Below are 14,609 nucleotides of genomic sequence, written 5' to 3' on the forward strand. Positions count from 1 at the left end.
ATTAGCGTTTAACTGTGTCCAAATTTTTTCAGGTTTACTTTTCTCTGTTTCTTTCTATTATTGTGTGTATCTTATATGTTACTAAGGGTGTAGGTATAACTCATTCTATTAACTTGGGGTTGAATTATTTTTTAATATTAGAGATGGTGTACTTATTAAAAACATTTCTTGAGTGATTGCAATGGTGAACTTACCTTTTCAAGTCTTAAAAATATTCTGTACTTGCTTAAGAGTTTGAATGATGAAATAAACATAATGAAACATTTTAGATATCAGCCTGATTGGTTGTTAAATTTCAATCTTCATTTTGTAATGGAATATGTAGAGTGTTTATTTACTTCTTTTCAAATACATTAGTTTGTCTAGATTTATTGAAAATTGTCTTGTTCGTTCTTTCATTTCTGTTTAAATAGTTGTCATGGTAGTTTAGAATCAAGTTAACTCAATTTTTTGTGTAGTCATAGAAAAGGAAAAAAAAAAAAAGGAATTGGGGCTTAAAGAAGAAGAAGAATAACGAGAAAAAGAAATAATTAGGCACAACTTGAACTATATCAAAATAAATAATGAATTTCGAGCGAATCCTCATACTTGTGAACAAGAGTTGATGAGCAGATAATAGCTAAAAGAATCAAATGGTTAACAAGTCATCATATGAAGACAATTCACATTGATTTAATAATATTAATATTTTTTTAATAGAATCGATACTACCTGACTCGGTATACACGTGCGTCGAGAGACTAGTTTTCATAATACACGGGCGTAAAAGTTTGATTTAAAAAATAAAGGTGTCTATCCATAATTGATATTGGGGTCCTAATTGCAGTAAATTAAGTCACCGTTGTTACCTTCAATTTCATACGGCCCCACCCCCATCCATCACGTCATAAACTTTGAACATTTCTCATTTCAAAAACACAAAAAGAAAATCTCATAGACAAAGAGGAGCGAACGAACCTTGAATGAGAAAAGAGCCATCCGAAAAAATCAGATAATTAGTAGCAGAGAGCAACACAAGAAATGGATGATTATACGAGAGAAATGATGGACCTCAAAACCCTTGTCACCCGTACCCTTGAGAAGAAAGGCGTCCTTGCCAAGATCCGAGTATGCATTTTCCCTTTCTGAATTCTCAGATCAACTGGTTATGTATATCTTCCTTGCATTTTTCTACATTTTTCTTTTCTGGGTATCCCCTTCCAATAACTCATAAAGCTCTAATTACATACTTTTTGGTTGGGGATCTTAGTAGTTGGCTACCTCAACTGTTCACTTTGTTGGTATGGGTTCGATTTCCCATCTTGTAATCCCCTTCCCCTACCCCTATGTAATTAAAAAAAAAATACTTTTTGGTTGATATATCATTTATATGTTTGGATGTATATTTTCTTGTAGTGAAAATTGGTGTCATGAATAACTAATGTCCTCAGTTTCTTGGTTACAAACTGAATATAGAATCTTTCGGAGGTTCTGTTTCTTTGGTTATGTATATGTGCTTGCAAGTTCGTCCATTTTTCTTTTCTGGGTATGGCTTGGAATAACCCATAAAGCTTTAATTAGATATCTTTTGGCTGATTATATGTTTGGATGTATATATTTTCTTGTAGTGAAAACGTTAGGTGTCACCAGCGTATACTTGAAAGCTCTGGGTAATGCAAATCATAGTTTAAGTGATTAGAGATCAGTGTCTAGAAATGAATATGTCTAACATGATTGATTCTACTGTTTAATTCATATCCAAGGAGCTAAGTATCAGACTTGACCAGTTGCAGCATGTATGCTTTTTATCTTCATTTGCTTCATTATCATCAAACAAACATGAAGTTCTGATTTTAAAGCATTACTTCTAGAAAGTGCATATGTCTTTTTAGGCTTATTTGCGTCACGATCCAAAACTAGGGATGCGACCAACTCTAGACTAACTTAACCCCGTCGAGAGAATCATTGAATTGAAATTGAAAAACTTTATACACCAGCGAAATTTCTGAAGAGCTAGCAAATATAGTCAAATAAACTGCAAAATACTGAAATCGATAAACATACATCTCAACTGAATAGCATAAAGCAGCTGTCAAAAATCCCCCAATCATACTTTATCAAAAAATTAAAAAAGATCCCCAATCATAATTGAAACTCACTAGGTCTGAAACTAGTTATGATCCATCTAGACTAAGCACAGGAACTACATATGTTCTCACGGCATACAGTAGAATAATTGAAAGAAAATTGAAATGAAGGGTGAAACTCCTACCGCAAGACAAGCGAAAGATGTTGAGGAGAACGCAAGATCTAATTGGTGGTACCAGGCTCAACGTTACCCATCTCTGCATCAAAAAAGGTAAAGAGGCTCATGAGGGCTTATTATACTGTCATAATACTCAGTAAGTCTCATAGACGACCTACTGAGTGGTGGGACTAGATAAATACAATATGAAATGCACAAATTGCACAGATACATTTCAAACTGGAAATTGTTAACTGAAAGCTGAGAGAAACTGAAAACTGTATAACTTGTAATACAGTCAAGCACTGAACGACACTGAAGTCAATCATAATTGTGGCTTGTTTCAAGTAGACTTGCTCTACTTGGCAGTGTCTTCCTCACTTCACAACGTTGTGTAAACCTGTGGCTATATCAAGTAGACTTGCTTTACATGGTAGTGTCACCCTCACTCCAAAAAACTGAGTAACTGTGGCTATTTTGTTGCCCTCATCCCGTAATAACTAAGTTGACGGTGGCTGTTTCAAGTAGACTTTGATCTACTTAAGAGTGTCATTCTGACTCCAACATGTATATTACAATCACATTTATAGAAGCATATCATGAATCAAGATGTTCATGACTAAGCATGACATTTAAATCAAACAATAAAAAACATAGTATACATTGCTTAGCTTCCATCCAAAAATTCATAATTAGGCAAAATTAGTTTTTTAAATCAAACTTTTTTTTTTTTTGACAAACCCGCTGCTGCCCTTTGGTGCACACGACATGACGTAGTCGCAACCACGATAATCACATGTCAAGCCACGCCGAGCCCTTCTTCCCCTGGCCAAGCAACTCCGAGACCTAAAGCCTCGTACCTTTGCGGGTTTTCAAATCAAACTGGAACATGGTGAATTACATACTAGTCGCAAAATAAAACCACACAGAGAGATAATCCACACTAGGCAAGCCCCGTACACCATCCCAATTCGACGAGCTCCTTAAATCACAAGACGCCCATTAAATATTCCATCATGTTTTCTTTCTAAAAAATAAATAAAACAAAATAAAATAAAAAAAATCATCATCCGCCCAACAATTCCATAAACTATGGGTTTCGAACTTTCCAACCGAGACCTCCATTATGAAAGCCTCATGCTTGACTAACAAAATCAAAAGATTTTTGATGTTAAAATTCGAGCATATAACATAAATAACTCATGAAAATCTTGCATTGGTGGGATTGGATGAAGTAGAATGACAAGAAAATACTCTTCAAGTTTTTCAAATCAAACTTTTGAACATGGTGAATTACATACTAGCTCGTCCTCACAAGTTTTAATTCATAAAACCTTTGAAACATCTCACCGAACACATAGCAGGCATGCTTTTAGCCAAAAACACACTTAGAGGTTTCGCCTAAACTTACCTTGGGTTCTAAAATCAAAATTGGCCTCTCCCATCCTTCAAGCCATCTCAATTCTCAATCTACAAATAATCGAGTTCAACTCAATTGTTACGAGCTCGCTACTTTTGTGAGAACTAAGTACACCATCCCAATTCCACAATTTCACGGATTAAAATTGTCAAAAACAAATTCTTAAATCACAATATCGAACGCCCATTAAATATTCCATCATATTTTCTTTCTAAAAAATAAATAAAACAAAATAAAAAAATAAAAAAAATCATCATCTGCCCAACAATTCCATAAACGGTGGAAACTAAGTTTCGTTAAATTTGACTTTCCAACCGCATAACAATACCATAAACCTTAATCTCTATAAATATACATAATAATAAAGTAGAGTAGTTGGGTTTACCTTAACAAGTTCAAATCTTAAAGCCCTAGCCTTTTGGGTTCTTGATGTGTTTTCTTGACTAACAAAATCAAAAGATTTTTGATGTTAAAATTCATGTTATGGAGTGTCATATAACATAAATAACTCATGAAAATCTTGCATTGGTGGTTGGATGAAGTAGAATGACAAGAAAATACTCTTCAAGTTGTGCCCTAGGTCCCACCTCTTGTGTGAGAATCAAAATCCACGTTTTTGGAACTTAAATACCATTTCGGTTGGCATTTCATAGTTTTCTTGCTAGTCGTCTATTTTCTGATCTTTATTTTCAAGAGATAGCGTGTTCTTCCAAAGAACTTTACGCTAACCTCACACCAATGATCTGCGATTTCTTTGCTTGCACCGTTCGAGTGCGTTGCGTGGTCCTCGACGCATGTGGACTCTCCGACAACGCCAACTTTTGCACATGCCAAAGTTCCGCAAGGTCCAATATTCCTCCACTTTCTCACCTAATGCATCCTCCCGCTTCAGAAATCCTTGAGAGTAGAGGATCTTGTTCTCATTGTTTGTATTGCTTATATTTTCTCACGCTTTCCTCCTTTCCAAAGTTGACTTCACCAAAGCCAAACATCTACCCACTTTCAACATTCATATTCATGTCCCAAGCATACCACTACTATTGACAACGGTCGAAATCTTCTCGCGGATAGGACGGTCAGGTTATCAAAAGCGAAAAGCGCAAAAAAAGCATGGACTTTAATGAAAAAATGCGCAATGGTACAATAACACAAATATATATACGTTTAGTCCAAGATTAATAATAATAAGCATGAATAACAAATATATGGACAAAGAAATTGTAAAAATATTACGATAAAAGAGAAGGCGATAATATTCTCATTCATAGGGCAATGGCAATTTCCTTACATATAGAAAAAAATAAAGAGAACTTAGTAAAAAGTAACTAGCTTATGGGGTAAATGTAATATATAAAACCTACACCTTGATTGTACACTAATGTACACTTCCCAAGCGCACAACTAATTTCTAGATCGTATCACAAGCGCTCAACATGTTTTGAGCCTTCGCTGTAGGGCTTAAGCGCGCTTACTTTAATGAAAAATGCGCAATGCCACAAATATATATACGTTTATAACATGAATAACTATATGGACAAAGAAATTGTAAAAATATTACACCTTATCATGTGATGTCATTAATGCCTTTAGGATATAGCTTCGCAATTAACGTGGTTAAGGTGTAAGAATCCATGAAATATGGGGATAGTCAGGAGACAATGAGTCACCGAGGGATCTAAAGCCCGCAATTGGGCACAAATGAATAGGATTCTATTGGCTTAATTAAGTTTGACTTTAGCTTGAACAAGTGTGAGTTACTGACTTTGAAGGGTCCAACCTTTAGGTGCCTGGTGCCGTTTGGTTGGTCTTTCAGTAGAGTTAATCAATGTATAAAAATCAGCATAATATAGTAGAATTGTCTTGGTATAAGATCCAGCATAGCTAATACAATGTTTAGTTAGCTTTTTTCTTTTCTTACATAGTACCTACATAAGTTAATGTGGAAATATGTGTATCATCTTATGCAGGATAGAATATTGAATAAGAATGTGTATAAAATAATACTTGAATTAAAACATTAAAATGCCAAAACTTGCCCTCATAAAAGTCGACAAACTTTATTTTTATGGGCTAAAAAGTAAACAAATATTTTAAATTATACACTATATACTAATTTGTAATAGAACCAAACTAAACATCCAACATGTAATCCTCACATTACTAATCCCTGCATAAGAATCTCTAAATTACTGATCCCTGCATAACTTGTATCTAAACCAAATGACACCTTAGAGAGAAGATTGTCACTTGCAGGACAAGGAGGATTAAATTATAACCTACTGTTGAATTGCTACCTTGTGTCTTGGAAGTGTAAGATCCGTTCCTCACCATTCCTTCCCCTTGCGGTCCCCCCACTATGGGCCTCCCATCCACAACCCAGGAAAAAACAGGAATAGTAGAGAAAAGTTGGGAACTTGGGAATGTTCCATGCTGTGATAATTAATCTGAGAACAGTTAACATAGTCTGAGGGTGATTTAGGGGGTTAAAATTTTGCAACTTTTTGCGCCATGAAATCAGAAACTTATGGTGATGAATTGTGAAAGATCAAGATGTAGAGAGAGAGCAGCAAAAGGAAATACCAATGAATGATAACATTTTGGGAATCCCATCTAGGATTCTATCAGCATAAACCGTAAGATAAGATTGCGTGAAGCACCACGAAGCTGTATAGGCTTCTAGAAAAGCAAGAGAGGTGAATGTACAAATGTGTTTCTCTATTAATTAGAAAGCCATATAGGTACTTGTGTGCTGCTCGCCTATGTTGCTCAGACTCTTTAAAAATGCAGACAGGTGCGTGTAGGATCCTCCAAAAGTAGTGCATTTTTGGAGGATCCGGGCACAGGTACGTCAACATTTTGGAGAGTTCGAGCAACATAGCTGCTTGCTTTTCTAATACTAACTAGTTTCATGAGGTTAAACATTTTAACTTTCATTGTTAACTAAATTATTTACTTCAATTCAGATGTAGAGCCAACATTTGAAATTTATGGGTTCTGAATTCTTATTTTTTAAGTTATTCAGTACTAAATTAATAATTTATCATTTAAATACAAAGTTTGTGAACCAAAGCTACGGGGTTCGATCGAAACCATTGTCGACACTCTAGCTCCGCCCTACTTCAAACTCATTTTACGCTTATCTTGAACTCATTTAAGATTTTAATAATGTATTTTCTTTTCACCTGTATTAACAAAACTCATGTTTTCATCTTCTAGAATCATCTAACACAACAACAAAAATCCCACAAGTGGGATTATTTTGAGATAAAGGAGCAAAAAATAAATTCATAAAAGTTATTGTATCATTAACCAATTACAAATGCCCAAGTGAAATGTCATTAAAAAAAAAAAAGAATAATTGTAAAAGTAAGAATATGCAATAAGGAAAAAGACACAAAAGCCACATGTAAAAGCTTCATTGGATCAAAGTTCAATGTGAGGACTACAAAACTTTTGATTCCCACTTATATATGGTAGTAATAGTAATACAACTACAAATAAATGATAAGTAAATTTCTACAATGTGACTGGTAGATGAATGATACAAAAAGTAATAATCAAAAGAGGTTAACAATCTATGTTAACATTGTCAAAGAGAAAAAAAAAAAAAGAGATTAACAATCTAATTTGTGATTCATTAATTGGTCATGGAAAAAGTACATCGCTAGATGACTAGTTAGAGTTTACTGAAAATATTGTACGGCTCTGAAGTAGAATTTCCAAACAGTCATGTGAGCGGATTATAGACATTAAGGAGGTTTAAATTGAAGCCAGTAGTGCGAAAGAAAAAAGTCTGATTATTCCCCAAAAAAAAAAAAAGTATGTCTGATTAACTTGGCGTATAAAAAGCTTGACTTGTTTTTCACATCATGAGAGCTACTTGTTACTACCTTGACAGAGGAAGTGTAATTAGAAAAAAAGCTGAAAACAAATGTTTGATATTTTATGTTGAATTTGTAATAATAGAGAAATTTTTGTAGCTTTTTCGATAAAGAACGGTAAATGAAACCTGATGATCTTTTTTATCGAAACAAGATTTTGCTGTCACATGCAAATCCTTCTTCAGGACTCTCCTTTGTTGATATAGATTGGAAATCTGGTTGATCCACAAGGTATTTATGCATTTTGCATGGCTACATTCTTAGGCTGAGCTTAGAGCAAGCGTTTTTGAGGCGATAGAAGAGGAGGATAGGACAATTGAAAAGGACGAAGGCCTGCCTCCTGCACTGTTGGGTAGCTGCAACGAGCGCGCGAAGCAACTCCATAATTCCCCTTCAGGTTCTCAGTTACATGTTTTAATTATTTTGGGCTTTTACCCCTTATGCTTTACGGTCATGCTTATATTTTTTTTTTTATTATTATTGAAGTGTTATAGATTACATGTGCTTTCTATTTCCCTTGCATAATTATCTTAAAGTGGATAACATGTATAGTTGCTTAAGAATTCTTACATAGTACACTGATATTTACACATTGAACACCAAATATTACTTTTATGGTAAAATGCCTCTTACCTCAGGCCTGTAGTTATAAGCAATGCATGGAGAAGGTGTTTTATTAGTTTTTTTTAAAAAACTGGTGATGTGATAGGTGTTTTAGTAGTTAAAGAAGAGTTGATATTTCATATTGATTTCTTGTAACTTTTTGTTTTTTCTCCCTTGCTGAATGCAGGAAGGCTGCTAACTGCACTGATATGTGAATATTTTGACTGGGCTCAATTAAACCACACACTTAAAGTTTATTTACCAGAGTGTAATTTGGTAATAATGTACAGCTTCCCTCAATGAATTTAAACCACTTTGCATAAATTGTCAGTTATTACTTCAACTTACAAGAGACCACTTGTCTGCAGCAAAAGGATTCTTGGAAATCAGAGCTAAAAGAATTTAGCAGCAAAAATGGATACGATCTTAACAGGAATGGGGACAGTGGTCCATTGCTTTTGGATGTTCTCGAAGGATTTTTGAAGTATGAGGTTCGATAAAACTTCTTATATTAGATAACTTCCAGACATATATCTGTCAGTTGCTTATGGTATTATTTATATTTATGTTTGTACAAGAATTAAAAGAAGAACATTAAAAGAAAACGAAAAAGAATAGTGGGGAGATTAGCATTGATAATCCTATACTAGGAACTTGTTTGTTGGGGATACAATTTTATCATCCTTGAAAAGAATAAAAAGTTGAGAAGGATGAACTCAATAACGAAGACGTACGAAATACGTTAAATGTATAAATAGCTCAGCTTGTTAACAGTGTTGTCTCAACATCCTAATGCAGTTGTGGGCCCTCTCTCCATGTGGTATCCAAAATGTCCTCGTATTGGTTTTTCATAGATTGATAAATTGTTTACAAGTGCAGAACTATGAACAAATGTGGTCCTAGGTGGAAAATAGCATGTTGCTAGTCAGAAAACATGTAAACCAACAGAATTTTGTTAAAGGTCGCAAGAGGCAAATCACCGAGGAGGATGAAAGTAAATATTGCTCCATTAAGTTGGGTCTAGGCCTAATTGGACAGCTCTCATGATTTACTAGTGATACTGTCCAATAAGACAATGAATAATCACTAAGCTTATTTAGCAAAAGAAAAAAAAAGACCATTAAGCTTAATTCAGTTCAACAAGATTTGTTTTTTTTTTTTTTTTTTTTTTTTTGTTCTACTACAAACGCTTCTTTCTTTTCTTTGTTCCATGAGGTATATCCGCTTGTGCAATCAATACCAGGGGTTTTTGTTTGAACCATTAACCTTGCTCGCATGCGATTGACTTAGTAAAGAGTATTCCCTATTCTGCAGATGCTGGTTTGCAAAATTTTTAAGTGTACACAAGTGTATCAATGTTAATACATGTAACTTGCTGTTGGTAGAAACTGATCATTAGCCTGGTGTTGCAATCTCCATTGCCTTTTGTGATGGTTTAACAGTCTCCTGTTCCATGTGTGGTTAGAGCCTTTAAATGTTAAAGTAGTTCCATTAAATGATAGTTATAGCATTTGTAGTTCACGTTTTCCTGCATTCGAATCTGCTATGGTGAATAATGAATATACCAGTCTATCTAGTGGGATTTATTATCATGAAAAGCTTTTAAAATCTGTGTTGCAGAACTTATCTCAAGGAAGGGGTGCTGGGAGGAGATTTACAACACCAGATGCTGACTCTCTTCCCAATTTAGAAACAAGGAACGTGAGGAGGCCTTCTTCATCTTCAGTTGCTGGGGGCTTACCTCCACTAGGAAGGTTTTCATCCAAGACGCTACTATGTCATCTTTTTTGTATTTATTTTTCTTTTCGGATTTAAGATCTTGACTTGGGACCATTTCATTCCACAGGCCAGGTCCTGCTGCCCAGTCATCTAGTGAGTAGTGTACTTGCTTTATTTGTATTAATTCCAGGATAAATGTTCAGTCTTGCTCATACTGTTGAGATTTTTAGATAGAAGAGGTGGTTCGTCGATATCTGGATACAGGAAGGATGAATACAGCTGGAGATATGACAATGATGAACTTGCAGAAGATGTAAGTCGTGCTTCATCTGCCTTAGAAAACCTTCAGCTGGACAGAAAAGCTCGGAACCTTAGCACTTCCTGGAGGTATGTGTTTGGAAACTGGATTGCATTTTTAAATTTGGTTTTCATGTAACGTTTGTTGGATGGGTATGGGAGTTAGAGAGTTGGTGAAAGTGAGTCCTGGATGATTTGCTTACTTTTAGTTGTGGCTGTTACAAATACATCACTTGTGGGTGGTCAGTAAGGTTAAAGATGACAACCTTATTTCTTCAACTAATGCAGCTGTTCTGTTCATAGATGCCATTCTGCAGCATAACTAGACAATTTTAATGTATGGTACGGTTTAAGTTTGTCTGTAGCTAGCTCTTCTTTGGTCAAAGAAGGTCAAATTTGTGATGGAAAATCGAACTTCATCAGATATTAAGCCTTCGTAACCTCAGGACCTGTTGGTCGATGATGGTTTCTCATTCACTGGTGACGTGTGTAAAGAACTACCAAATCCAGGCACCCTTATCAGACTTCCATCAGCTGGGGGATTGAAATTGTAGGTACCTAATCACGTCAATGAGTTGAGACAAGTGTGATACCACTTTGATGTATAGCTATAGGCATCACCTTGAGGAATCACCTAATAGAAACCTACAAATTGAGAATGGGCAGGAAACCTTACGCTGTTACTATTGTTCTAGCTGTGATGATTATATATGAAAGCTCAGTTCTGATATACATCTAAAGACTGTCATACCTCCATTAAGATAAATAGGAGACCTTCCTTTTCTTACTATAACTTTGAGGGCAATAGTATATTGTGATTTGATATCAATGACATCACCCCCCTTTAAGAAGTGCTCCCTCTCTATCAGATTAAGTTAAGTTTGTCTTACACAAGACAAGGGCAAACTATTCAAGAACACAGTGAGTACTAATGACCTAGGACAGCTGATGAGCTGGTGTGGTCTTCTGAAAAACTAATGTATAGTGGTTGACTCTTTAATATTTCTCGTTCTCTTTGTTGAAGTATTGTGGTAAAAAATGTAGTTATGTCTTTCTGCTAAATTTGATCATACTATCTTGAACGTGTAGTTGTGCCTCAACTTTTTACTAAATTTGTTCACAGGCATGGAGGGGATGGCATGTCTGAGGAAGATGGCAGGGCAGAGTAGGTGTAGCTAAATGGTCTCCAAATTACTAATGTGGGAACTGATGTTATCTTAAACCACTGAAATGCTATGTTGTGTATTGGTCTGTGATGTTGCGTATGATTAAAATACTGTATATTGCTTTTAGTAAGTTGCTATGAGCTTTTATTCCTTCCTTTTTTCCTCTTTATTCTCTTTTACAAGTATCCTTATTTTGTTAGCTAAGTTCATTCGTGTAGTATTTACGCTATTTTTCTTCTATTAGGTTTTGTTTGAGTGGCTGGAGAGAGCTAGTTATTATTTACAACTGTTGGTTGTTGTTGTTGTTGTTTTTTTTTTTTTTTTTTTTTTTTTTGGCTAATCTTATTTTTGTGTCTGTTTGTATGCACCTGGAGTATTCTACTTGTGCCTACTCCCTTTCACCCGGTATCAGGTAAATCTATCTACTAAGACATAGGCAGACGAGAAGAAATCACTTTACATTCAATGTCTTGGATCTTATATTCTACTATATAATGAATTTTACCTACTTTTTGACAGTTCATTTGTGTCCCCTATTCCTAGGATATAATAACGGTTGCAAACTTGCAATTGTCAATCTTGATGATGACTTTATAGTAAAGCTCAAATTTTTAACTTCATATTCGAGGTAATACCAGCGACTCCACGACTTTTAAGTTCATTTACTCCTTACCTAAGAAGAATGATAAAAGCTAGAAAATGTGCAGAACAAATGTCTCTTTAACATTGTGAATTTTTTTTTTCTTTGATTTTGTATGAAGGTATTTTCTTGGGATTTCACTGGATTGTTGATGTTGTAGTATTTTCTTGGAAACATGAAAGTATTTGGTTGTTCACGTTTAAAATCTTATACTATTAAATTTGTATATTACATTAGTAATAGTGCAAAATTTAAAATTAAAGTTGACCACTTTGACAAAGAAAACATTATATGATAATCAAGGGCGTTCATAGTTCGATTTGGTTCAATTTTTATAAGTTTTTTTTATAAAGGGAAACCAAAAACAATTATTTTTGGTTTTATCAATTTTTTTTGTTTTGCTGGTTTTTTCTTTCTCGATTTGTTCTAGGCAACGTGAAATATGAATTCAACCACTTCAATTCATTAGAGTTATGAATTTAACATTTTAAGATTTAATACATGTTGGAAGAATTGAACAAATTGACGAATTTATGATATATTCTATTTCATTAATCTATACCAATAAATTTGTGTAAACATACATTCAAGCTTAACCAAGTTTTAATGATTAATAAAAGGGATAAGGCATCATTACCCCCTCACCTAGTAGCGTTTTTGCTACGACACACCTTACCTAATGTTTGGTCCTATCACCCCCCTAAACTATTTAAAACCGTAATATTTTACCCCTAAATGCTTGATGTGGCAAGGAGAGTGTGTTTCACTCTCTTTGAGAGAGTGAGAAACATAAAAAATCGAAAAACTTAATTTTTTCTTAAAAATTTGTATTTTCTTAAAATATGAATATAAATATAGTTTTTCACATTTTAAAAAAATAATTAATTTTTTCAAAATTTTATAAAAATCAGTTTTTTTTTCAAATTTTGACAAGAAAAACACTTTTTCCGGATTTTTTTTTTGAAAAATAAAAGTGTCCTAAGAAAATGAAATCATGAAAATCAAGATCTTTTAAGACATTTTAAAAAAAATAATCAAGCTTTCCATATTATTAACAAATCCATTTTTCCATATTTTAAAGAAAAATCAGTTTTTTAATTCGCATTTTCAGTTTTTTTTTTTTTTTAAACGGGTTTTAAAAATGAATTTTTTAAAAGAAAAATCAGTTTTTTAATTCGACTTTTCAGTTTTTTTTTTTTATTTTTAAAACGGGTTTAAAAATAAATTTTTTAAAAGAAAAATCAGTTTTTTAATTCGCGTTTTCAGTTTTTTTTTTTTTTTTTTAAAAACGGGTTTTAAAATAAATTTTTTAAAAGAAAAATCAGTTTTTTAATTCGACTTTTCAGTTTTTTTTTTTTATTTTTAAAACGGGTTTAAAAATAAATTTTTTAAAAGAAAAATCATTTTTTAAATTCTCGTTTTCAGTTTTTTTTTTTTTTGTTTGTTTTTAAAACAGCTTTTAAAAATAAATTTTTTAAAAGAAAAATCAGTTTTTTAATTCACTTTTTTTTTTTATTTTTAAAAACGGGTTTTAAAAATAAATTTTGTAAAAGAAAAATCAATTTTTTATTCTTAAAAATTGACACGTAAAATTCGAATATTAAAAAAATAAAAATAAATGCACATGTGGCAAGGAGAGTGTATGTCACTCTCCCATATGAGTGGGCATCAGCGTTTAAGGGGTAAAATATTACGATTTTAAATAGTTTAAGGGGGTGATAGGACCAAACATTAGGTAAGGTGTGTCGTAGCAAAAACGCTACTAGGTGAGGGGGGTAATGATGCCTTATCCCTTAATAAAACGAACAAACAGAGTTGTGCTTTTTTTTTTTTTTTTTTTTTTTTTTAATATAGAACACAGAAATCAATATGAAGTCTAAATAAATATTCCTTTTTTTTAATTTTTTAAATATAGAACACAGAAATCAATATGAAGTATAAATAATTATTTCCTCCATTAACTTTTCAGAATGGTAGACAACACAATAACCCAAAGTTGGAAATGTATGAGCTTTTAAATCTTGACCTATGAAAATAAAATAACAGAGAGATCGAATTTTTCATAAGAAAGTGATTATACATGTTTGAATTAAGTATTTTGAATTAAAAAAAATAGATTCTCTATTATAATTAATTAATTATTTGCATCCCACATAAGGAACTAAGGATCACAAATAATTAACTTCTGAAGTAAAATCATAATTTTAAATTATCTATACGAATAAATATATTTATTTGTTGGTTTGTTCAATGAACTCAATAAGATAAACCCCGTAACTCAAGGGAATCAGATGTAGGCATGTCGAACCTATCCTTTCTCATCATAATATTGCTTTATTTTTGTGTATCCTATAAGTAATAGTCTCTCTCACTCTCTTGGAAGCTCCACACAACACACACGTCTTTCACTCATTCATCTTCCCAATCTTCAGATGTAAGCCCCTCTCTCTCTCTAATCCAATGTGAATCTCTGTTTTCTGCTAAATCTGTGTGATGTTGATTCGTTTTCCAGTGAAGACAATGGTGATGTTCAAGGTTACTCATGTTCCAAGTTTGGTGTTGAGTTGTTACGGAGGACCTCGTAAAAAGAAAGAAAAAAAGAAAAATAGCCCACAGGATCCTATCCTTCCTCATCATAATATTGCTTTATTTTTGCGTA

At 33.3% G+C, this 14,609-nt stretch overlaps 1 protein-coding gene across 1 annotated transcript; it reads left to right on the plus strand.

The window, feature by feature from the left end:
• Nucleotides 1–875: 875 nt before the first annotated feature.
• On the plus strand, nucleotides 876–11,466 carry LOC132059615 (protein TONNEAU 1a-like). Its single transcript, XM_059452271.1, has 8 exons — nucleotides 876–1,107; nucleotides 7,790–7,922; nucleotides 8,316–8,404; nucleotides 8,497–8,619; nucleotides 9,749–9,882; nucleotides 9,975–10,000; nucleotides 10,078–10,234; nucleotides 11,268–11,466. The coding sequence occupies exons 1-8, from the start codon at nucleotides 1,021–1,023 to the stop codon at nucleotides 11,311–11,313; spliced, it is 795 nt and encodes a 264-aa protein (XP_059308254.1). The 5' UTR covers nucleotides 876–1,020; the 3' UTR covers nucleotides 11,314–11,466.
• Nucleotides 11,467–14,609: the final 3,143 nt, after the last annotated feature.

Source organism: Lycium ferocissimum, chromosome 6 (genome assembly GCF_029784015.1).
Source record: "Lycium ferocissimum isolate CSIRO_LF1 chromosome 6, AGI_CSIRO_Lferr_CH_V1, whole genome shotgun sequence".
Classification (NCBI taxonomy): domain Eukaryota; kingdom Viridiplantae; phylum Streptophyta; class Magnoliopsida; order Solanales; family Solanaceae; genus Lycium; species Lycium ferocissimum.